The 26,347-nt window shown below is 44.2% G+C and overlaps 1 protein-coding gene across 2 annotated transcripts in view; it reads right to left on the bottom strand.

Annotated features, from left to right (window-relative positions):
- Nucleotides 1–841: 841 nt before the first annotated feature.
- Nucleotides 842–26,347, bottom strand: part of LOC115113125 (sodium/calcium exchanger 1-like) — a 195,649-nt gene continuing 170,143 nt past the window's right edge. For both annotated transcript variants that reach the window (XM_029640389.2, XM_065012757.1), the window contains exons 4-7: nucleotides 22,290–22,438; nucleotides 20,403–20,502; nucleotides 10,507–10,782; nucleotides 842–5,237 (exon numbers count right to left, since the gene is read on the bottom strand). In XM_029640389.2, coding sequence (XP_029496249.2) covers nucleotides 4,861–5,237; nucleotides 10,507–10,782; nucleotides 20,403–20,502; nucleotides 22,290–22,438 — 902 coding nt within the window. In that variant the 3' untranslated portion in view covers nucleotides 842–4,860. The remainder of the gene's footprint in view (nucleotides 5,238–10,506; nucleotides 10,783–20,402; nucleotides 20,503–22,289; nucleotides 22,439–26,347) is intronic.

Here is a 26,347-nt window from a genome sequence, read left to right as displayed (position 1 = left end):
AAATGTTGTGTGTGTTTAAGTTTAATGATAGTGAAAATATAGTATACTTAAAGACTGAAAAACAATGAATTTAAAGTACACTTTTAATAAGTGTATTGAAGGTTGATGATAATATATTTATAGTTTACTAAAAGACTGAAAAAACTATGAATTTAAAGTACACTTTTAATAAGTGTGTTGAAGTATAATGATATTATATTTATAGTATACTTAAGATGTACTAGAAAAATACATAATATTTGAAGTATATTATTACATTTTTTGTATATTTAAGTATACATTCATATACTTGTAATATATTAAAATATGTTTTTAAATTCCGCTTGAGAGAGAGAGAGAGAGAGAGAGAGAGAGAGAGAGAGAGAGAGAGAGAGAGAGTGAGAGAGAGAGAGAGAGAGAAGGTTCTCTCTCCGCTACAGTAATCAACACTATTCTGGGAGAGGCAAAGTGTGGTGCCCAATTTCACACTCAGGTTGATTAACAGTTTCGCTGTTGAGCGGCTCAGTCCCAGACTTCCCAGTAGTGAACTCTCTACCTTTTAAACACACTTCATCCAGCTGAGGGAAACGTCTCCTAAACACGCACACACACAATTTTGAAGATTTCACAACCTGCAATGTGACATAGAGAGCACTTCATTCCAGGTGCTCTTGTGTTTGGAGGCTAGAGCGAAGAATGACATCAACGTGTGGATGGACACTGGATGAACTACAATTTGGAAGCATAAAGGCGACTCATTTTTCTGATGTATTTCAACAGTTTTAAGAACACTAAAATCTACACTAACATCACAGCACACTTCGCTCCACATGCAGACCCACAAAACAACTCCACTCAAGGGTCTTTGAAACAGGGTATTCCAAACTTTATTTTCTGTGTTAGAAGTGTACCATGTAGAGTAATCACAGTTAGTGTAATGTCTTCCTATTTGTTTGTGCGACACAAAGAAAAAACACAGACGACACCAACAAAATAAGACAAATTCATGATATTCTATCAATTAGAATCAAACAAAATCAAACAAAAAGACAAAACAAATAGCAAACTAAACCCTGTTAAAGAGAGACAGCAAGGAAAGGACAGATCGAGAGGTGAAGGTTGAGAGAAAGTTAAAGAGGAGAGAGAGAGAGAGAGCTAAACAGTGAGAAAGTGCGAATGCAAGGAGGGAAAAGAAAGAGAAAGTGAAATATATTAGAACCCTGAAAAAACGACGGTCCATCTGAGCAGTGGGCGGTGGTGGTGTAAATCAGATGACGCACCTCAGGTACCAACAGACAGACAGACAGACACTGAACAGGGACAGAGACAGATAGGCAGGTACAGTACCGGCCAGAGAGACAGATGGGTGGGCACATACCAGGTTGACAGACAGACAGATCTTGAGTTGAAGAAGGAATCCACCCCGCATGACGAACTGACACACTTTTCAGATATCTAAGACGAAACACTGCTCAGCACGGAAGGAAAAGAGAGCGAGAGCAAAACAAGCATTTAAGCAAACTACTTCTCCAAAAAGGCAATATTTGTCATTCTTGAGTTTAGTGAGGGTTTTAAAATAAATATGTAGAATTCACTAAGATATGTGGAGGTATCAGACCTCTCTCTGGTAACAATGTACAGTATATACACATATTATCTCTTCAATGACAAAATAGCCTTTACACTGTCAAATAATACAACCAGCCATGTCATTATAAGCAAGCATTGTCTTTTGTACAAATACCCATGCAACTCCCTTAAGATACGTCACTCGTTAAGTTCTCACCCTCATTCAACAACAGCAGATATTGCCTTTTTTTAAATTTAATGTGCAAGTTACCAAATACATCATTCAACTTAAAATAAAACATTAGGTTATAGTGCATAAAAAAGAAAAGTCAAAACCTATACAACATTCAAACCTCCGTCAACATCAACGAATGGGATACTGCTTAGTATATACAGACATGTTATCATTCATGCACAGTGTGAACAAGTAGCACATTAATTAACAATTAACATTCCAAAATATGGACATGGCATGTGGGCAGGGTAGAGGACACAGAGAGATGCTGCACAGTCACAGTGCAGACATACACTATAGCAACACATGCTGGGCAGGAGAAGGCCTTGTGCTTCACTGCACCAGTACACAATGTATGGCTGTACTTCACAAGTTCTTTCTTTCTCCTCCTCCTCTTCTTGTCACTTGTAGTTGGTTAGTTGAGTATTAGGGTTGGAGGAAAGGTCTTTTTTAGTATTTCAATGTCATTGTAACCTTTTCAGATCAGAGAAAGGGTCATAATGTATAATCATGTAACAGCAGAGTCATCGTCAGCATATAAACAATGTCATCCTTTTCATTAGAAACACGGGAACCAGTGCAATGTTTTTCCTTCAATTCGAAACATCAACCCATCTCCACGAAATGTGAATGTTTTCATCCAAATTTGGAATTAGAAATGTTCTGTTTCGGTCAAACAATACCAAGGCTTTAAGTACCGCACAGAGATCTTTTTGGTGGTGTTAAGAAACGTCAGTGTGTTAGAAAACACACTCATATTCTGGCTAAGCTGTTACTGGAGTTTCCATTAGAAATAGTTCCCTTTGGCAAAATAGGAGTAAACTCCACTTGGCTTCCTTATAAGTACTTTAACTTAGATGGAACCTTCTCAGGGGCTGCAACTTCTGTGGTGAGAAATGGCAAGAACGAGACAAAATCTTAATTTTCTAAACCAAACTACAACTATGATTACTTTTACTTCATTGTTACGTTACACATCAAGTATAGTGTATTAAACCAACTCAGTAGGAAACTCGGGGTATTCATCAAATAATGTGGACCGTCTTCCTCTTCCACACACTGACCTGCCTGATGTGTCTGAACTGGACGCGGAGTAACAGTCTTGGATGTAAACCCTTATATCTGGGGACTGGCAGTTAGATGGATTCAAAAGATTGCATCATTAAGACAAAAGCCTTTACCTCAGAAAATAGAAAATAGCCAGTCAATGTATTTCTCACCAGCTTCACTTTGAACTTCTGTAAAATGTCCCTATAGCTACTGCATTATAGGAACCTTCTAATCTACACGTCTGTCCACCATTACAATTGATGTATTTTATGTTTCAGATATTGTTTATTGAAATATTCCATTTAATGTTTGAAAAAATGGAGATGTGCAGCTCAGTGGAGAGAGAAAGAGGGTTTAGTGTTGAGGGGTTTATGATAGGAGTGTTGAGGGGTTTATGATAGGAGTGTTGAGGGGTTTATGATAGGAGTGTTGAGGGGTTTATGATAGGAGTGTTGAGGGGTTTATGATAGGGAGTTGAGGGTGGGTTTATGATAGGGGTGTTGAGGGTGGGTTTATGATATGGGTGTTGAGGTTGGGTTTATGATAGGGTTGTTGAGGGTGGGTTTATGATAGGGTTGTTGAGGGTGGGTTTATGATAGGGGTGTTGAGGGTGGGTTTATGATAGGGGTGTTGAGGGTGGGTTTATGATAGGGGTGTTGAGGGTGGGTTTATGATAGGAGTGTTGAGGGTGGGTTTATGATAGGGGTGTTGAGGGTGGGTTTATGATAGGGGTGTTGAGGGTGGGTTTATGATAGGAGTGTTGAGGGTGGGTTTATGATAGGGGTGTTGAGGGTGGGTTTATGATAGGGGTGTTGAGGGTGGGTTTATGATAGGAGTGTTTAGGGTGGGTTTATAATAGGGGTGTTGAGGGTGGGTTTATGATAGGGGTGAGGGGTAAAGGGTTTCTGGTTAGGGTTAGTGGTTAAGAATTGACTGTAGAGCCCTTGAGGACTGAGACTGATAAAAAGACCAGTCTGGTAGGAGCTTAGACACAAAGATAGAGAGAAAGAGCCAATAGTGAGAGGCTGCTGAAAGATGTGTAGCCAATGGATGAAGCTAATGCAGAGGGCGATCCAGTACGGTCTCTCTGTATTCTATTGCAATTTGAATCAAGCATGGTGGTGGTGAAACCCCTATTGACTAAACTGGAAATGCAATCTTGGGATAGTTTTGAAAATGATAATGTAAGTTGACAACGAGTTATCTGATAGTTAAAATGGTAACGCTGGCCATTCAATCACGATACGGCCTTAAAGGTAAAAGTATGCTAAACTCCTTTAACACAACTACATCTACAGCAAGATAAAAGAACAGAGGACACCTAATCAGATGTTCTACTGGGGATCAAACTGAGGGTCAGAAGGTGGTGAGCAGCTCTTGCAGCCAGGCCCTAACTGAGATTTATTAAGACTAACACACAGACAAGAGACTTTCTTCAAAAGTACCTGTTACTCCCCACCCACTATGCTTGCGAACAGCCGTATCTTTGTTTCTTTTGATGTTCATGCATATACATATCAATAATGGTGGTATGGGAATTATTAAAGGATTTCACTAAAAATGTCTAGTGTTTAGTTTGAAATGAGCGCCAGGCGTCGACGATGCTGTTTCTATAGGGTTGCTGGGTAGTGAGAGACATAACAAACAGCTACACACACACACACACACACACACACACACACACACACACACACACACACACACACACACACACACACACACACACATGCACACACACACACACATGCACACACGCACACACACGCACACACGCACACACACACAACTGTCATTCTACAGACTTCAGAGGTTTCTCTGTCCCAGCGCTGACAGGCCTCTCCTCGCCTGAACAACCAGTCTCATCCCTTATTAAGCACTAGGGGAGGGATCTTTCACTTCTTAAAAGGGGGAAAGGGTGGGGTGGGTCGGGGTTATTAACGACAAGAGAAAAACGTTTTTCACTGCTGCTGTTTCCTCCTTCTTGTCTCCGGTTAGCTCTTCTAGGGCCTTCTTAAGTCTGATGCTGTTTAGAAGGCCCTGAAGTGGCAGTAGGCCTCCAGTGAGGAGAACAGAATGTACAGCAGCCACAGGCTAACAAACAGCATGGTGGTCAGTATCTTGGGAGTCCGCGGACCTCCCAGCTCGCCGCCGATCGAAGGTCGCCGCCGGTACATCAGCACCCCCACGCAGATGAACGCAAAGATGGTGAAGAGGGTGACGGAGAAGGCCAGGCTCCCCGGGTCTACCTTGAAGTCGTTGCCCTTGGAGTTGTGGTAGATGGCGGCGATGGACCAGGCCACGCCGATGCCCAGGAACACGTTGACCGCGTTGCTGCCCGTCACGTTGCCGATGGATGCGTCAGCATACTGGTCCTGGATGGCTGCCACCTTACTGGCAAAGGTGTCTGGGGGAAAGGGAAGAGAGGATGGAGGGGAGGAGGGTGTTGTGTGTTTGATTCAATACGGATTGGGAAAATGTTATTGGATTTGGGGAATTAATGGTGATGGGGTATGGGGCAGAGGGTATGGGGCAGAGGGTATGGGGCAGAGGGTGTGGGGCAGAGGGTATGGGGCAGAGGGTATGGGGCAGAGGGTGTGGGGCAGAGGGTATGGGGCAGAGGGTGTGGGTAAAGGGTGAGAGGCAAAACAAAAAAGCTCCATATTAATTAAAAGTCTAAAAAACACTGAACAGCATTGTTTCATAGGACATAATTCAATGTCTGCAGACTATAATCAGGGAGCACCGTTGCAGGGACAGGAGTTCCGTCTCAGCAGAAGTCATCTGTCTGGGTCTCTTTCCCCCAGACCCAGATCAATAGCTGAGGCAAGCACACAATCTTCTCCACAAATGGCCGGCTATGTGTCTGGATTTAAACAGTCTGCTGTAGGAACAACAGCAGCCCAGCAGGAAGACACCATTCCATTTCTGGAGTGGAGCCAGCTGTTTATGCTAAGTTGCAGTTACCTTGCCAGGAGAAAGTGCTTTCATTAAGAGTCAAGGAACCCAGTCTAATGTTTGAGATGTCTTTCATTGGCAAGTGACAGAGCACTCTGTTTTATTCCCATTTCTGTCCCTCGGTCCCTCCTCACTTCCTCTGTGCACCCTTCCCTTTTATTTTCCTGGAGCCCGAGATTTAGCGAGGGAGGCCAGGTTGAGACAAATTACTCCTCAGGGTGACTCCATTCACTGAGCTGGCATCAGGCTCTAGCCAGCTGGACATGATACCATGGTCATTGGCCTCGAGTGGCACTATTCACTGGTAATCTAGCTCTGCTGACTTCAACATGGCACAAGACGGGCACCCACATGTGCATAAAGTATCTGTGGTGGATTTAGAACAGATGCTGAGCAATGACTGGTCTGAGAGCTGTGAAGTGTAACTGAGGAAGATTCATCACTTAAAAATAATCCATCTCATGTCCAGTGACTGGATAGTACTCACAGGGACTTGTCCCTTGATCCCATGCCTGCCGACTGGCCACTCTGGCCACTTGGGCCTTGCACTGGGCTGGAAAACCACTGGACCAAGACCCAGGAAGAAATACGATTGAAAAACATAAAGTAAATGTATAACCCATTTTTTATGTTACATAATTTTTGTGCATCTCTGAGCAATGTTCTATCATACGATGCAAAACTCGCGTACCGGCTGTAATGCACATGAAAACATGCAATGACCCTGGGATTCGATAGAACATCACTGCACAAAAATGTTATAACATTCAAAATCGGTGAATTGTTATTTTAAGTACTGGAGCTATGTACAGAGTCATGAAGCAGTCATCCACACAACAGTTTAACTGAGATATTCGTCTATTTATCTCTTTCTGTCTCTATGAATAAATTGATTGGTTAAATCTTCTTCTGGCCCATTTATTGTTCGATGACAGTTCTTATTATTTCTTGTGTGTTTTTGTTCTACCTTGTTATTTGTAGTATTAAATTGTTATTGATTACTGCATTGTTGGGTTTAGAGCTTGCAAGAAAGAAATTTTCACTGTACTTGTGCATGTGACATTAAAACTCGCAACGTCTTCAATCTTCTCTCTACAGAGAATGCTCTAGCTAGCTGGATAGTGTGGTGTATTTAGATGTCTGTGGGAGAGAGAGAGAGAGGGAGGGAGAGAGAGCTGCAGTACAGTAGACTGAGCCAGGCGTTGGCAGTGCAGCAGGCTTTGTGCGGCAGACTGGACAAAAGGCTCTCTCTCTCTCTCTCTCTCTCTCTCTGATAACAGTGTGGTCGGATCCCCTGAGCAGAATGCAGGGTGAGGACAAAAGCAGGGCGGACAGAAAGACACAGGAGAGAGCTGTGGAGTGGCTAAAGGCTGATGCAGAACAGACAGGGGTTGCCTCGTAAGTGTCTGCACTAATCATCATACTGTGCAGCTTCACTGAGAAGGGAAGGAGGGATGGAGGGAACGGAGGGAGGGGAGGGGACACTGGGAACGCCGCAGCCTCACAGTTCTCGACAACACAAACCAGAGCATCTATAGAAAGGGACATGCACGCAAGCACACACACAACAGGGTGGGGACTACTGCAGCTACCCTTTGATACGGGAGGAGCATTTGTGTAGCGAGGAGTGTATGACTGTCGGACATAGAATTGCACAATATGTACTGTCAGATGAAATAGAGAGATTGTTTGTCCCTGCATGGTGTGTGTGTGTGTGCTCGTGCGTGTGTGTGGGCTGTGTGTGCGCAGTTTCCAACCCCAGGCAGTGATTTCCAGCACTGCCACACACACACACACGCACTGTAGTCCAATTGGCGGCTGTGATTGTGTAAGGATAGTGTGTGTGGGCAGAGAGAGCATCTCTGTGTGACTGTGTTGTCCTTCTTCTTGCTCCTCTCTATCCTACACCATATATTCAATCTCCTCTGCCCTATCAAGACCGTATGCAGCAAAACCTGGCTCCTCTCTACCTCCAAGATAATGGCTTTTCTAAAGCAGATAGAAGAAGGCATAAGCTCCTGAGACTGTTTTACACCTCCCAGTTCCATCTCTATGATAAGAGCTTGCCTGCTAATCACTTCCTGGCTGTGACATCACACAGTCACAGTGGAGACTGTTATCTTTGACAAGCCCTACAATCACCAGCCATTTAACTGCCTACTACACATCTGCTGCTCTCTCCGGGCCTATTAACATGCAGCAGCATCCTCTCTCTGCTGCAGCTGCCGTTAATGGCTATATCGGTTACTATGGCAATTGGGCCTCCATGGCCTTCGCTGCTCTCCCTTCCTGGCAAGGCCAGGAGGAAGTGATGGTGATGACGTCACTTCCTGTGTGCTGGGAGTGTTCTCACATGACTTGATGCTCCCACACTCCCGCTATCCAATCATGGTTCTAGTGAGTCAGGAAGGACAGTAGCGAGCTTCTCATTTCTCTAGATATGTTAGGAATGTCTGTGACAGTGCACCCCGTAAGTTATCCACACCTCCATGATGAATATCATGCTCACGCCTACAGACGGCGTCTTGGATTGATCTATCAGCCATTGGCTGCCATTGGCTGTTTGCATAGTAAGGCCCCTATAGGAGGAGTAGTCCATAGCACTAGAAACAACGACATGTACTATAGGTTCGTGGCAATATCAAGACACCTTTAAAAGTCTCTCTACCTGCTCTGATAAAGAACAGGGAGAGAATTTCTCTAAATACCCAGTCGTTTTCCATCACACCTTCAAAGTGTATCAATCTAGCACAGCAAGCGCACGAACCAGAAAGACTCCACTTTGTGAAGTAGTAAACGTCAACACAGAGGTGGCGGTGATATTTGGCCAGAGAGAGAGGGATGTGACAACAGCTGGACCGATATTTAGATCTGCAGCTTTCTAAGGAAATTCTCGAATATTTAGATGAAAGCTATTAAGCTGTGTGTGTGTGTGTGTGTGTGTGTGTGTGTGTGTGTTTTCTGTATATACAATACAAGGGTCACTTTTGTATTGCATGATTAAATGCAGAGATTTACATATTCTCCTCAGTGTGCTCTTTATCATACTTAATTTATTTTGAAACACACACACACACACACACACACACACACACACACACACACACACACACACACACACACACACACACACACACACACACACACACACACACACACACACACACACACAATCCACTATAGCAATATATGGTATCTGACCTCCCTCTATGTTACTTTTATATGGGCTGCTGATGTTCTTCTCTGGCTCACTAACCATGACAAACGAGGCTCATTGAGACGTGTGGCTGTGGCCTTTGTGCCTTTGTATTGACTATAATTACAGTGCGGTGAGAGGTGTGGTGTGAGGGCTCCAGCAGGGTCCATTTACACAGCAGCACAGCAGCACAGCGCTACGGCGGCTAATGCTAGCTTAACCCCCTCAGTTATTGTTATCGCTCCTGTGTAGAGTAATGCATCATATTCTAAAGGGCAGGACACCGCACAACACCTGATCCCCATGAGAAATGACTCAATACTAATGAACATGGGTGGCGAAGCAGTGCAGCGGTGTGTGTCTGTGTGAGCATGGTGAGGCAGGGAGGCAGGGTTCAAATTAGGAAGCCACTACGCCACTAAAGTTACCCATGCACACACAACATGCCTTGTGCAAACAGAATGACAGACACAAAGAATATTGACTGCTTGTACTGTTTCTTTAGACATATTTGTCCTTTGTGCTTGTGAAATGAGGTTTACAGTATTGGTGAAGTGAAGGGAACAGTGTTTCAGGAGTAATGTCTAGAAGTGTCAGAGCGGTGAGTCCTGAGTGAGTTACAGTGGCTGGCTGGTCAGCAGGTCTGTGATGCAGCTCAGTGTACAATACATGAACTGAGAGCTAATTAGCTAATTAGCTAAGCACTGTATCAGTCCCAGTTGAAAGCTATTAAGCTGTGTGTGTGTGTGTGTGTGTGTGTGTGTGTGTGTGTGTGTGTGTGTGTGTGTGTTTGGCTTCACATCTGAGTCACTGCCCATCTTCTGCCTCTAAAGACATCAGCCATCTTCTGGACTAACCCACCCCTGACATCTCTCCTACTAGCAATTACTCTGTTTCAACCTTTTCCATTCCATACACTTATGGTTGTGCACTAATATCCATCATAGGAGTGTGAGGTTTATGCCATGGTAGCTGTGAGGGGTTGAACTGATGTTCCATGTGTATTTATTTAGGCTCTTGTTCAACCCACTCACTTGTATACGGTGATGTTAAGCTGCTCAGGAACAGAGCATCGGCCACTGAATAACATGTCATGTATACATGTAGCAGTATCTAGCTGGGGTGTAAGCAGTGTAAATGAATGGTGGGAGGTGAACACTGGACACTGGGAGTGTTCGGAGCGATTAAGGGCTCGATTCAATCCGTATCGCGGAAGTTCAGCGCTATGACGCGGTTGAAATGTAAAGGTCATTTCAGACTGAGCCGACATACACAGCGTTTACCGTGATTGCAGTCTCTGCCAACGCGAGAACATCGCCTTTACATTTCAATCATGCTGTAGTGATGAATTTATGCGATATGGATTGAATCATGCCCTAATTCTAGAGGACTTTTGTAGGAAAAACGCAATCATTACATAGTAGTACATCTAGGTTAAATGCTACTGTAAAAGGAGTGCTACTGTCAACATTACAAAGCAAGTACATGTAGCATAAACACCAGGGTTAGTTTATAATATTACCTGGCACGGAGGTCCCCAGGGCCACGAACACCACGGCGGTGACAGAGTCCTTGAGGCCCACGGTGCAGCCGAAGTGGGAGGCCAGGTCCCCGATGAAGGCTGTAAGCAGGCCGATCATACAGATGGACACCACGAAGCAGGCCCAGCCGTTCCAGTAGTCTGTCGGGGGCACGAACGCAAACAGAACCTTCCAGAAGACGGTGAGGAAGTGCATGACGTAGTCGAAACAGGACGGCAGCTTCTCCTCGCCGCACTCTTCATCCTCGTCATCCTCACCTGGCCGAGAGAAAGAGAGAGGAGAGGGGGATGAGGAGAAAGAGAGAAGAGGGGGATAAGGAGAAAGAGAGAAGAGAGGGGGATGAGGAGAAAGAGAGAAGAGCGGGGGATGAGGAGAAAGAGCATGATGTTAAGGGATCTGAAAAGGTGTGATTGTTTAGTTGATCTATTGAGACGAATGATATTCCTCAAAAGTTTACTGAACACTAGACTATATTTTGTGAAATAAGTGAGCCAAAGTTATGATTTGTGATGATGATGGTTTGCTGCTCTTAACATTGGAGCTAATTTGTCAGAGTGTAATCATAGCCTGAGGCTCAGACTGGAGCCAATCCTCTCTAACAGGTACACATCATCTTTGTATGTGTGTGTGTGTATACACACGGACACACATCTTTCTAGACATACAATATTAATCTGGTATTTGACCATCATAATGATTGCATCACTAATGGCCTGAACCACAATCTCAAGGGACCAAAAGAGCCATTTGAACATGTTCACATTGTGATGCACTGTAAAAGGGCAGACACACACACACACACACACAATCCACTATAGTAATATGGTGTTAAGTGCCTTTCTCCCACTCTCTCCACCTCTCTGGTCATTTATGTCTCAACCCCTCTGCAAACTATTACAAACTACAAAGGGAAGCATAGCCACAAGCTGCCCAGTGACACGAACCTACCAGATGAGCTAAATTACTTCTATGCTCGCTTTGAGTCAAGTAACACTGAAACTTGCATGAGAGCACCAGCTGTTCCGGATGACTGCGTGATCACACTCTCCGTACCTGACGTGAGTAAGACCTTTAAACAGCAATGTTTTTGAAACAGCTGAAATGTATAGACATTCCCCTAATATGGGAGTCTTGTTTTATTGAGTTTTTACCTGAAATTGCAGTAACAGCCTGTTATATTCTGAAATTGACACAGTAGATGCCGGCTGCACTGAGCCACATAAAACGATGGAAGCTCATCCCCACCAACAAAAACATGTCAAATGCAGATCATACAAATCAGATGTTTTTTAATTTGTAACATTGTGTAGTGATTTCAGAGGTGGCACCACAGGTCCCAGAGTGTGTGTGTGGGGGGGGGATAGTTTTTCTGGGGCCTTTTTCTTGATCTGGTAGTAGGCTAACCAAACCAACTCCGGAACCTAGTTGTAGAATATGACATGGTAAAAGAAATTGTTGTAAAAAAAAAAGGTTTTATGTGGTCTATGATGGGACCAGATTATTTTTCAAATCAGGTCATATGATTTATATATATTGTTTAAAAACAATATGCTCATACAGTATGTCATCACTATTGTGTTGATTGATTCCAGTCAATCATTCTCCCTAGCCGTATAAATGCAACCCATCTCCCTAGCCATATAAATGCAACCCATCTCCCTAGCCGTATAAATACAACCGATCTCCCTAGCTGTATAAATACAACCCATCTCCCTAGCCGTATAAATACAACCCATCTCCCTAGCCGTATAAATACAACCCATCTCCCTAGCCGTATAAATACAACCCATCTCCCTAGCCATATAAATACAACCATGCACCAATTTGTAAGTCGCTCTGGATAAGAGCGTCTGCTAAATGACTTAAATGTAAAAATGTAATCTCCCTAGCCATATAAATACAACCCATCTCCCTAGCCGTATAAATACAACCCATCTCCCTAGCCATATAAATACAACCCATCTCCCTAGCCGTATAAATACAACCCATCTCCCTAGCTGTGTAAATACAACCCATCTCCCTAGCCGTATAAATACAACCCATCTCCCTAGCTGTATAAATACAACCCATCTCCCTAGCTGTATAAATACAACCCATCTCCCTAGCCGTATAAATACAACCCATCTCCCGAGAAAGCTAGAGAAGTGCCCGTTGAAAGAATTTGCATTAGGATGATAAAGAATGCACTCATCCAGTGTAGGTGAGGAATGCTTTACATAATTCGTGTCAGGGTTTATCTGAGAACCCAAAGCTATGGCCTCAAATAGCCTGCCCTGTGAAGAACTGGGACATGAAGTGACTCACTCTTAGTTCCTGAATGTATCTCCTACTGTAAGGAGTTCCACTCATCACCATCAATCATTAAGTTAAACATAGGGGGTGAAAATACTCACTACATACATGGAACTGAGAGAAGCGAGAGAGAGATTTACTGCCACCTGCAGTTATGGAATGTTTCCTCACAAGTATAATTCATTGGCTGATATATCTTGGTGACCTGGATGAAATTATGTGGTCCTTCCTTAATCCCACCCAGTTGACTACTTCAAAATGGTCAAGTCCTCAATGGCGCTGCCCATGCCAAAACAGGTCCCTCTCTCTCTCTCTCTCTCTCTCAGCTCAGTTTCCCTGTCCTTAATTTTACAGGCACGCACATACAAACACACACGCCACATACAGAGAGGAGTGTGGAGGAGGTGGTGACATCAGAGCCAGTCTGGAGGGGGCGTGTGTCTCTAATGATAATCTTTACCCCTGACACCTCCTCTCATCTGTCCTTTATACATCATCTCCCCTTCCCACTCCTCTCATCTGTTTATCCATCACTCTGTTACACCTCCTCCCTCCTTTCCTCTCATTAGTCCATCTACCACTCCTTCACACCCCTGACACCTCCTCTCTACTTTCCTCCCTTATCATTTTCTTTAATCTGTCTATCGACCATTCATTTCGATCTATGCTCTCTACCATCAACGCCTCTCCTTCCTCTCTCTACATCAATTTCTTTCCTCCTTCCCTCCTGGTTTCTTACCGCTCATACTGTATTAATCAGACGTTCCTTCCCATGGAGAGGTAGAGAGGAGGAAGTAGGAGGGAAAAATAGAGATTGCAGTAGGAAGGAGAGAGAGAGAGAGAGAGAGAGAGAGAGAGAGAGAGAGAGACTATTCTAGAAGGAATATTCAGCAGGGAAGTGCCTGGAGTAATAAAGTAAGCCAACAGAGGGACATTACTTTATAGCCTGAGCGGACTCTGCGGCTCACATCCCTGCCTGTGGTTACTCATTATTAAACACACAGTTATGAGAGAGAGGTTGAGGGAGATAAATGTACTCTGTGTTCTACTGCAGATATAATACAAAATTATATACATATGTGCAGCACAGTGTGTGCCAGTTTTACGCACACACACAGACAGAGAGAGAGAGGGAGATAGAGAGAGAGGGAGAGAGAGAGAGAGAGAGAGAGAGAGAGAGAGAGAGAGAGAGAGAGAGAGAGAGAGAGAGAGAGAGAGAGAGAGAGAGAGAGAGAAAAGCATACAGAAAAAATGAATGGTGGTTACGCCCTTTCAAAACTCCCACTTTACAGTCTTGTCACACACACATCCACTTAATGCATCAGTAAACCGGCTGGCTTTATCTCCTGCGGCACCACAACACACCTTGTCTGAGGAGAATTGTCCATTAGCCACGGCCACCTTAACCCCTGCCTGCACACAGCCAGCTAGCGCCTGCTTATATGTCTAAATGCTTTTAACGGATGGTTAATGGTGGTTAAGTGCTCGTTTTTTAGATGACTTCAGGGTCAACAAGTACATTCCTTAAATAATTTGAAATGCTGTTGAAACGCTTCTTCTGTCCCAGGTAATCTCACACACATAAAGGTTAACATTAACATACACATCATATCATTTCGCTACAGTATGGATTTCGTGTGGATTTCTGATTCGGACTAACATATTCCCTGGTATAGTTAAACTGTATCCACTGGAATCAATTCTCTTGAGTTGAGCCGTGGCTGTCGCTAATAGACTGATTCTCTCTCTCTCTATATTGAATTTCCTCACAGGAGGAGGATAATAAACCATTCCATTCCTTTGACTAGATCAGCGCTTTCCATTTGGACTTAGGGTTCAACTCCAGACCAACAACATCCAAGCTAATGTTTGTCCCAGGCTGCCATCTGTCTGTCTCAGCAGATAGCTGTGCTCTGAGTCCCCTAGGTCTGTACCTTGCCAATTAAACTGACCCCTGTGTGACACGTGTCAACAAAGGTCAGATAAGGTCAGGCAATGTCCTCTGTATCGCCACATACTGTAGTAGTGTGTGTGTTTAGGTAGTGTGAATAATGAACATTGCTGTGATGATCACACCTTCTGCACACACAGCATACGCTACAGGACACATACACATTCACACAAATGACTAGTGCTGAGCGATTAACCAACATTTCATTTTGGGGGGTTATTAAACAACTAATTGACCGACGTCAGTTAAATGATTTGAATTCCATTAATTTATTTTTTGTGAGCCCAATGCAATGTTTCTCTAGAGAGAAATAAAATAATTCAAGAGAGAAATCAGGTCAAGAATTTCCATTAGAATTTCCATTAAAAAGCTCTAAAATCATTGTAATGTCATTATTTCATAATGCATTTAACGTAAAGAAAATAAATAATAATGAAACCGAAAACTGTGATTATGTCTTTTTTTTTTATAACCGAACCAAAACCGAACCGACCTCAAAAGTCACTAATCGCTCAGCAATATAAATGATACACATCAACTCGAACATTACAGACGCCAACACACACTGTGGTGCACAGACAGAAGTAAAACCATGAATAGGGAAAGAGAGAGAGAAAGAGAGCGAGAGAAAGAGATGCTGTAGAAAGAAGGAGGAAGAGAGAGTGTCCAGTGTGTCTGCAGGTAATAGCAGGTTGTAGGTGACAGTGAGAGGTCATTAAGGAGGTGTTCATCTTCCCATCATGCCCTATAGGAAGAGGCAGCCAGCTCCAAACCCAGCGGAGGCGACATTAAACTGAGCACACAGGACCAGAGCACTACATTCATATTCATATTTACACTGCCTTCGGAAAGTATTCAGACCCCTTGGCTTTTCCCACATTTTGTTAGGTTACAGCCTTATTCTAGAATTGATTAAAATGTTGTTTTTTTCTCATCAATCTACATGCAATACCCCATAGTGACAAAGCTTGAAACAGCTGTATTTTGGGAGTTTCTCCCATTCTTCTCTTCAGATCCTCTCAAGCTCTGTCAGGTTGGATGGGGAGCGTTGCTGCACAGAAATTCTCAGGTCTGTCCAGAGATGTTCGATCGGGTTCAAGTCGGGGCTCTGGCTGGGCCACTCGAGAACATTCAGAGACTTGTCCCGAAGCCACTCCTGTGTTGTCTTGGCTGTGTGCTTAGGGTCGTTGTCCTGTTGGAAGGTGAACCTTCATCCCAGTCTGAAGTCCTGAGTAATTTGCTCCATTCATCTTTCTCTTGATCCTGACTATACTTTCAGTCCCTGCCTCTGAAAAACATCCCTAAAACATGATGCTGCCACCACCATGCTTCACTGCAGGGATGGTGCCAGGTTTCTTCCAGATGTGATGCATTCATGCCAAAGAGTTCAATCTTGGTTTCATCAGACCAGAGATTCTTGTTTCACATGGTCTGAGAGTCTTTAGGTGCCTTGTGGAAAACTCCAAGTCGGCTGTCATGTGCCTTTTACTGAGAAGTGGCTTCCATTTGGCCACTCTACCATAAAGACCTGATTGGTATTCAGTGCTGCAGCAATGGTTGTCCTTCTGGTAGGTTCTCTCATCTCCCCAGAGGATCTCTGGAGCTCTGTCAGAGTGACCATTGGGTTCTTGGTCACCTCCCTCCCTGTCACCTCCCTGACCAAGGCCCTTCTCCCCCGATTGTTGTCTGGACGGGCAGCTCTATGATGTGTCTTGGTGGTTCCAAACTTCTTCCATTTAAGAATGATGGAAGCCACTGTGTTCTTGGGTACCTTCAATTCTGCAGAAATGATTTTGTACCCTTCCCCAGATCTGTGCCTTGACATAATCCTGTCTCGGAGCTCTACAGACAATTCCTTCAACCTAATTTCATAGCAAAGGGTTATGTAAATAAGGTATTTCTGTTTGTTAGTTGTAATACATTTGCAAAAATGTCTAAAAATCTGTTTTCGCTTTGTCATTATGGGGTATTGTGTGTAGATTGCTGAGGATTTTGTTTTTATTTAAGAGAGAGAGAGAGGGGGGGGATAACTAGAGGGTCAGTGAGTTCACATCCTAGCTGAGGAACACTAATATTAAACTCTACGCTGAGACTCCAACGCTGGTTGAATGATGTCAAATCCTCAGCATTAGAACCAGCCTGCATGCTAAGCTATAAGCTAAGCTATTAGCTACGGAGCTATAGGCTAACTGAGCCAATTAACCAGTTGGCTATGGTAAAGAGATAAGACTGAGCCAATCTCTCCCCATGCAGTGACAGTTAATGGGATGAATCGTGTAGGATAACCCATCACACATCTGCAACACACACACACACAGACAATCACATACTGTATCCTAGGGGTCAGCAACAGGCGGCCCACGGGCCACAACTGGCCCACAAGTGATTTATTTTGTTAATAAATAAATATATATTTCATGTCTGGTTGAAGCATTCCCACAAAAAAAAGGTGTGATCCAGTCTCAACGTAATCAAAGTATGAAATTATTGTTATTTTCAAATACACTCTCTGTTTTGGGCTCAGTTGTAGTCAATTTGCAGTGCTTAAAATTATTATAATTATGTTATGGCCCCCGACCAGCTGCTCCTACAACAATTGGTCCGCTGCTGAATCTAGTTACCTACTCCTGCTGTAACACACTCTCTCTCTCTCTCTCTCTCTCTCAATAAGAAAATTGTGATCTATTCTCTGAGGCTTCCTTTCATCTATTTCCCCTATCTTCCTTACTACTCCTCCCCCTCTTTCTCTGCCTACTGAAGGCATATCTGTGTATCTCCGCCAACTCCTCATCCTCGACTTCATCAATGAGTCACATCTCTATTACAGCTGCTCAGTGTTGATAGAGGATGGTCGTTAAAGTAATTCCAGGTAATCATTTCTCTCTGACTGGCAGTGAAGAGTACATAGGCCTGGGGAGGTTCTCTGCAGTCAGTCACAGTCTCGCTATTCTTGTCACAACTCAGCAGTCTCTCTTCTCTTTAGCGGTGATGGCCAAATAAATGAATCATCTAGCACTGTATTAGCTCCGTGGTAGTGCTGTCACTCCCAGGTCACAGAGAGTACAGACACAGAGACACACACACTTATGACACACCCATCTGCACAGCCACAGAAGCACACACTCACACCCATCATCCAAAGTCCCCAAAGAGACGGGCAGATTCATGAAAGGAAGAAATGACAGAGTTGTCAGGGGAGTTATTAACTGACTGTCAGGACATTTATCTGAGACTGATATGGGGGAAGAAGTGAACACTGTGGACAACGGCCACACATACACACACGCACATCCCACATGAAAAAATACTATAGTATATATATGATGGTTAAATACTATGGCATTCACTGTATGTTTTTGCGGACATTACTGTATTATTTACTGTAGTGTTTTTGCTGTCTGTAGTATACTCTATTATTTACTGTAGTATTCCACAGTATACTACAAAATCCTATAGTACGTACTACTCATGATCGAGGTATACTACAGTATGTAGTATAGTATTCTACAGTATACTACAGTTCAAAATGATATAGTAAGTACTGTAGTATTCTGTAGTAAACGGTATTTTTTAATGTGGGATTCCACACAGCATTGCTGTCCCACAGGTTTGGAGAAGCCACCAACCCACCCACTGGCAAGAATTTCACACCCAATCTCCGTCAACACCCTGGACCAAGTCACAGTGGGAAGCCAATGATTTCTCTTAAACTAACTTGTGAGGAGGCTAGCTCTGCAAATGCTACGCTGCCTGACACACTCTCCCTCTCTACTGGCTTCAGAGCAAATATAATCAGAGGGGCTGCAGGGTGAAAGAAAGAAAAAAAAGAAAGAAAGATAAAGAGAGAGGGGAGGTAAGGGAAGATCAATATTTCATGACTGTATGTGCATTTTAAACACAGCAGCAAGTCCAGAGGTAAAGATAGAGAAAGAGCTAGACAGCGAGAGAGAGAGAGAGAGAGAGAGAGAGAGAGAGAGAGAGAGAGAGAGAGAGAGAGAGACAAAAAAGGAGCTTAAATACCTGGGGTGTGTGACGGGTTAGTGTCTAGTCGATCCAGGAGGCACACACACACACACACACACACACACACACACACACACACACACACACCAACGCACGCACGCAAACACACACACACCAAAGCACGCACACACGCAAACACACTCCCGCTGTCAAAACGTCAACACAGCCTAATCCCAGATAAGAGAGCAGGGACAGGGCTTGTCATTAATTGAGCCAGAGCGGGAACAATTGGACGACACAATAGATAACTAGCGCACAAACACACACACACACACACAGTGACATGCTGTAACTTTCAACACACTCATACACACACACAGATACAAAAGAAAATCCACACAAAACACATTCACACCTCGACGAAAATCCAAAGTGCTTCAGTGGCTACACACTCACAGAGTTTTCAAGGCTAGTTGCCATGTCCTCTTTAGAAATCAAACTGTTCACACATAGACACTGACAAGCACACATAAGGTAATAAGGCAACAATGCTATGCTCTGACAAGATGGCATCTCTAATCAACAGAGGCCTTGGGAAGCCTTGGAGTGGGACTGCAGTGCTCCAGATTTCCACCAGTTGGTGTTTACATTGAAAATCTATCTTCTGAGGAGATGCTGCAGCTCGTCCGTTGTAAGAAAGGATTGCACACACGCATGCATTGTGGCAGCCGGTAGGGAGAGGTGAGGGGAGTGGTGATTGAGGGGAGAAATCTGGCAGTCCATTGGCCCCACCCCCGGGCCTTATATGGACTTCCTGCCCGAGGCAAGACTGTAACTCGTTAAGCCAGGGAGTGTTTGGGGATAAAAGGGGGAAGCAGCCTGCACAGCAAGGCAGAGTAGGAGAGAACCAAGAGCATTATGAAGAGTGGGAGAAGAGAGATTACTATCTGTGAGATTACTATGTGTGAGATTACTATCTGTGAGATTACTATCTGTGAGATTACATGCTGTGAGATTACTATCTGTGAGATTACTATCTGTGAGATTACATGCTGTGAGATTACTATCTGTGAGATTACTATCTGTGAGATTACATGCTGTGAGATTACTATCTGTGAGATTACATGCTGTGAGATTACTATCTGTGAGATTACTATCTGTGAGATTACATGCTGTGAGATTACTATCTGTGAGATTACATGCTGTGAGATTACTATCTGTGAGATTACTATCTGTGAGATTACATGCTGTGAGATTACTATCTGTGAGATTACATGCTGTGAGATTACTATCTGTGAGATTACTATCTGTAGGATTACATGCTGTGAGATTACTATCTGTGAGATTACATGCTGTGAGATTACATGCTGTGACCTGGACTGTTGGACTAACACCCTTGTGTACCGGATTGGCTGAGGACCCGAGTATGAGGAGTACCCCTGGAAAACGGAACGGACAAAGAGAACGGCTTGTGGACTGTGAGGTGAATTCCTCCTTCTTCTTTCCCTGTGTACGAAAATCCCAAATAAACTTCCCCTTTGCATTCTATTTGTGCTACTGGTGCCTGTTTTGTTATTGAACTTGGTGACGTGGAAACCCCACACCCTTGATCTTGCTACAGCACACACACACGCACGCGCGCGCGCGCGACGGTCAAAGCATTCAACTCACCGGCGCTGACAGTGATGGCCTCGATGAACTGGTCTCTCCAGCTGTTAGTCCCCACCAGCAGGGCCAGATTAGTCTTCTTAATCAGCTTGTCCACAGTGTTCTGCACAGGGAACACCAAACACATGGAGTTCAGGAAGAACATATTGGGGAAATGCATATAGGAAAGCAAGGGCATCTAGTCCACAAATTCATATAGGACACATGACTATTTCTGTCTTTAAAACATATGTACTTGTCTGTAGTAAGCATGTATTTAGAATAAACAATGAGGGTAAAGGTTGGGTAGAGAGCTTGGGTGTTGTAAGTACTGCCTCGGCCATGTAACGCAACTGCTATAGTAGTCAAGAGCCAGTCCTCGGGAGCTAGTTGACGATGCTGTCCACATACTATGATAATAACATAGGCCAGGAGTATAGAGCGCGGAGGTTCAGTCTGTTACTGGGCCTTTAGCTGCAATCCTCTCTTTGATAAAGGCTGCTTCCCATAGGACAGGTGCAGGTGCTCCTAGAGTACACTCAGGAAATCAATCCTCATCAGAGCCTGCTCGATCCATCCCTTCCACCACCCTTCCTCCACTCCTGGGATGACAGCTGGAGAGTACCCTCCTTCTCCTCGATCCATCCCTTCCACCACCCTTCCTCCACTCCTGGGATGACAGCTGGAGAGTACCCTCCTTCGCCTCTGTCCATCCCTTCCACCACCCTTCCTCCACTCCTGGGATGACAGCTGGAGAGTACCCTCCTTCTCCTCGATCCATCCCTTCCACCACCCTTCCTCCACTCCTGGGATGACAGCTGGAGAGTACCCTCCTTCTCCTCGATCCATCCCTTCCACCACCCTTCCTCCACTCCTGGGATGACAGCTGGAGAGTACCCTCCTTCTCCTCTGTCCATCCCTTCCACCACCCTTCCTCCACTCCTGGGATGACAGCTGGAGAGTACCCTCCTTCTCCTCGATCCATCCCTTCCACCACCCGTCCTCCACTCCTGGGATGACAGCTGAAAATCCGATATTCCCTTCTCTGGAAGGAAACTACAATGGTAATTGAGTTGACTTTAGCTTTGGAATGTAAATGGTGAGATGGTTTAAACTCAGGTTTATACAGGAATGGACAACTACACTATTCTCTCCACCTCTGCTAAGGTCTCAGATATAACATATTGATATTTGGAGAAATAGACGGACAGCTTCATCTACTGTCCAATTCCTAGCAAGGTGTGTTGGATTGAAGTTGTGCAAAGATGAGGAAGAGAGAGAAATCTACTGTCGGCAAATCACCGACTTCCTCACTCCTATCTGTTAGCCCCAGGCAAGGGATTCTGGGTCTTGGTTGACGTTAATCTTAAAGCGGAAAAGTTGCAGACTACCGTCTGAAAGTTGAAGCTCTTTTGAAGCAGCCACTCGCTATGACTCTGAGGTTAGACACAATTAAACTCTCCAGCCCCCCCCAGGATACAGAGTCCTTCAGCCAGCTATAGGATCCATAGGCCCCCTCCCTCCCATAGCCTCCCACCCAACCTCACAGTGAGAGCCACTCCAGTAAGAACAGGAGACGATCCGTCAAGTGCTCACAAGCATCCACCCATCAGTCTGAAGAGTGTGTGTGGGAGAAAAAAGCATTTGCGTGTGCGGGGACACACACACACACACACACACACACACACACACACACACACACACACACCTTAATATTCATGATAATCACATCTGTGTTTGTCTGAAGAGTGAGTGTGAGTGAAAGAGGAGAGCATGCACATACACAGTTATATCACTCCATGATTACTACATATGCGTGTATGTCTATCTGAGGAGTCTCTGAGGAGTCTCTGAGGAGTGCATTACGTGAGAGAAAGGAAATGGAATATGTGTAAACACACGAGCACACACCTTAAACTCATAGGATTCCTCAATGATGATTTCAAGTTTGACGTGATCCCCAAGCGTGGGTCGGCCCATATCAGCGATGCGTTGCTCCTCATCATCCACTCCTGTTAGCGGCACCACCTCTTCCACCTCCTTCTCAGCCACCTCTGTAGCTGAGAGACAGAAGACGGTGGATTGTGACTGACGCCCATGACAACTGACATGTTGTGTAGTAATATTGTGGAAGCCATCGACATGAAAGTGGTACATTTAAGCAGTAAGGCAGGCGGGGGTGTGGTATATGGCCAGTATACCACGGATAAGGGCTGTTCTTATGCACGATGCAACGAGGAGTGCCTGGATAAAGCCATTAGCCGTGGTATATTGGCCATATACCACAAACCCCTGAGGTGCCTTATTGCTATTATAAGCTGGTTACCAATGGTATACAGTCTTATATACCACGGCTTTCAGCCAATCAGCATTCAGGGCTGGAACCACCCAGTTTATAAAGCGGTGTAAAATATGCTTTTTTGTTTTTCCTCACATATTTACTTACATAACCCTTATCTAGCCAAGTAAGCTATGGTGAGAAAAATTCTCTTTGACAGACAGACTAAATGGTTGTTTCAAGAAAAACAACATGATTGTAACCCTTACAGCTCCCACCCCCCAGAAGATGAATAGGTCGTTGTACAGGTGAAAGTAAAAGCTGTTTAGCGCCGACCCTCCACTCCCCCATCACCCACCACCTCCAAGCCAATCATATTCATCACAGAGAGAGGCAGCCGAGTTGTGCTTCCAAGTTCACAGCAAGGCAAATGAGAATACTATGGGAATGGGCCCTGCACTCTCTCCCTGATAGATGGGCTCATTCCACTGGGTTAGAGTGATGCTGGGAGTAGGGTAGGATGGAGGGAGAGAAGAGGAAGAGGCTGAGGATGATTGCTGAGGTGATGGGGTAGCAGGGAGGGATAACAGCAGGGGGGGGTCAGGTTAACGTCAATGGGTTCATGGTGGGTTTAAGGTGACACAAATGATCCAGACCTGCCACACAATGAAGGGCCATAACAATAAAGCTATACAATCATCCATGCATATACCTTCGACCACTATTCGAGGAAGACCTGGCTGCTTGACTTGAAAAAACAACAACATAGTGTGCTGTTCTCCAGCTCCCGCTGGAGGCTGCTATTTATGGTGTGGTGTCATTAAGGCTTTGAGGGAAACTATTTCTTATTGTTAGTAGAAGGATTGAATCCATCAATGAGTTGCCTTCATTTGTAGTTTTTTCTTCACCCTGGTAAACGTGCATGCATCTCTGTCACAGTGGAAGGATCTCAGTGGAGGTCTCACTCAGCGTGGAGCAGCTCGGTCGTTGTCAGTGGGTAACAAATGTCCTCCTCACTGACCTCTAACCAGTGTGGAACACACTGCCTACTAGTGTCAGCCTCAGCCCTGCCACCCTCAGCCCTGCCACCCTGACCTCTGATCAGTGAAGAACAAGGAAAGTGCATCTCAGCTACGTGTGTGGTGAATCTGCAGGGCTTCCTGGAAAAGAGACCCTGGTCTTAATGGGACTCCCTGTCTAAATAAAGGAGAAGTGGATTCTACAGTGGACAACTGCACCACATTGCCAATAGTGCAGAAATCCTTATGGCATACATTTATTACTCATATTTTATGGCTCTTCAAATCCACAGGAATGCATTTGGAAGTAACTATCAAATAGAATTGAAAACTTAACCAAATATGACAACTTAAAAACGTTCAAAATGCCATGTTGAATGAGTGTACAGTACACCCATCATTAAAGGCCCAATGCAGCCATTTTTATCTCAATATTAAATCATTTCTGGGTAACAATTAAGTTACTTACTGTGATTGTTTTAAATTAAAAATAAATTTAAAAATGATTCTTAGCAACAGCAATTTCCAAAGCAAAGATTTGGGAGTGGTCTGAGTGAGGAGGGAAAAATGGAAAACTAGCTGTTAAAGGAATTAAAAGAAAACTCCACCCAAGAACTATCTTGTGGTATTTGATTCATTGGTCCATTGTTGACATAATCCGAAAAACCTTTTGGTTGTCAGCACTCAAGTTGTCAAGATATGTAACTTTCAAATGACTGAAATTATCCCTGTAGGGTGAATTTTGCAGTTACATATCTGCATCAGATTTCAGTATTTTGAAAGTTACATATCTTAAAAACAGACTTGAAATTTCAGGTGTTTTTCTTCAAACAGCTCCTACACTAAAAGAGCATTGTCATCATTTTCACACTTTCACAGTATCATTCCAACCTCATAGCATGGAAACACTGTACATATAAAACACAGGAAAAGCACATGTTTGACTGCTCTGGGCCTTTAAGCTATGCAGTCAGTCTAGACTTTTTACAAGCCCTCCAATGATATATAAGAGAGGATTAGATCATAATGACTCCATTTCATGAGATCTTGTCAAGTGTGGTTAAATCATGAGATGATTAAAGGCCTATTCTTCACTTTGTTAATAACAATTAGGGGCTGATATAGGTATGTTGGCAGAGGGATATCAAGCTGTATTCACCATTAGGTTTGTCAGAGGTGTATTTGGCAGAGGGATATCAAGCTGTATTCACCATTAGGTTTGTCAGAGGTGTATTTGGTGGGGGGATATCAAGCTGTATTCACCATTAGGTTTATCAGAGGTGTATTTGGTGGAGGGATATCAAGCTGTATTCACCATTAGGTTTATCAGAGGTGTATTTGGTGGGGGGATATCAAGCTGTATTCACCATTAGGTTTATCAGAGGTGTATTTGGTGGAGGGATATCAAGCTGTATTCACCATTAGGTTTGTCAGAGGTGTATTTGGTGGAGGGATATCAAGCTGTATTCACCATTAGGTTTGTCAGAGGTGTATTTGGCAGAGGGATATCAAGCTGTATTCACCATTAGGTTTGTCAGAGGTGTATTTGGTGGAGGGATATCAAGCTGTATTCACATTAGGTTTATCATTATTTGGTGGGGGGTTTGTCAGGAGATGTATTTGGTGGGGGATATCAAGCTGTATTCACCATTAGGTTTATCAGAGGTGTAGGTTTTGGTGGAAGGATATCAAGCTGTATTCACATTAGGTTTGTCATTTCAGAGGGATATCAAGCTGATTCATTAGGTTTATCAAGATGGCGTATTCACCATTAGGTTTATCAGAGATGTATTTGGTGGAAGATATCAAGCTGTATTCACCATTAGGTTTGTGTGTTTTGTCTTGTCCCGTCAAGCTGTCTGGTGTAAATATAGTGTAAATATAGTTTTTCCGTTTTTTTTTTTCTGTATATATTTCGTACATATTTTAATCTCACTTTCCTTTCCAACTACAGGCTGAATATACTCTCCTGCAACCCGCATCACCCAATGTGGTACGGATCTGCTTTTTCTATACTTTAGAACCAGAACCCTCATCAGAAGCTAGCCAGCTAACTAGCTACTAGCTAAGAGCTAGCCACTGCTAGCGGTCTTCAAAGCTAACTAGGACACCAGCGCGACATCAACCCAGAGCATATCAGACTGCTTTTTCTCTACCACATCTCCGGATTCCTACCGCAAGCTCTGAACCTTTACACCGGATCATCGCAACTAGCTAGCTGCAATCCGAGTGGCTACTCCTGGCTAACGTCTCTGTCCCAGAGCAAGCACCAGTTAGCCTTGAGCTAGCCTCGAGCTAAGCCCATCTCCCGACTAGCCGAAGAGGTCCAACAATACCTATTTTGCCAATTGGCCTGGACCCTCTACTGCCGACACGGAGCCCCGCCGATCCATCACGACTGGTCCGCCGACATAATCGTCCGAGGTGGTTTCAACAGGCTTTTCCGTTGCGACATCGCCAAAGATCCATCTGCTGCTGGCCAAGGCCCGCGAGCTTTCTGAATCGCTGTGTCTCCAGCTCACCTAGCGTACTAGAGCACCTGTAGCATACTCCTGGGCTACAATTACCCGGGCCCACGACCGGTCTGTCGATGTCACCGCATGAAGAGGAATAAACAGACTCACCCCATCGCGACGTCCCCCAAAGGTTAACTCTCTAGCCCTCGCTATCTC

The sequence above is a fragment of the Oncorhynchus nerka genome, linkage group LG28, assembly GCF_034236695.1.
Source record: "Oncorhynchus nerka isolate Pitt River linkage group LG28, Oner_Uvic_2.0, whole genome shotgun sequence".
Classification (NCBI taxonomy): domain Eukaryota; kingdom Metazoa; phylum Chordata; class Actinopteri; order Salmoniformes; family Salmonidae; genus Oncorhynchus; species Oncorhynchus nerka.
The sequence above is the reverse complement of the archived record's forward strand: the minus strand, read 5'-3'. Positions and strand labels throughout refer to the sequence as shown.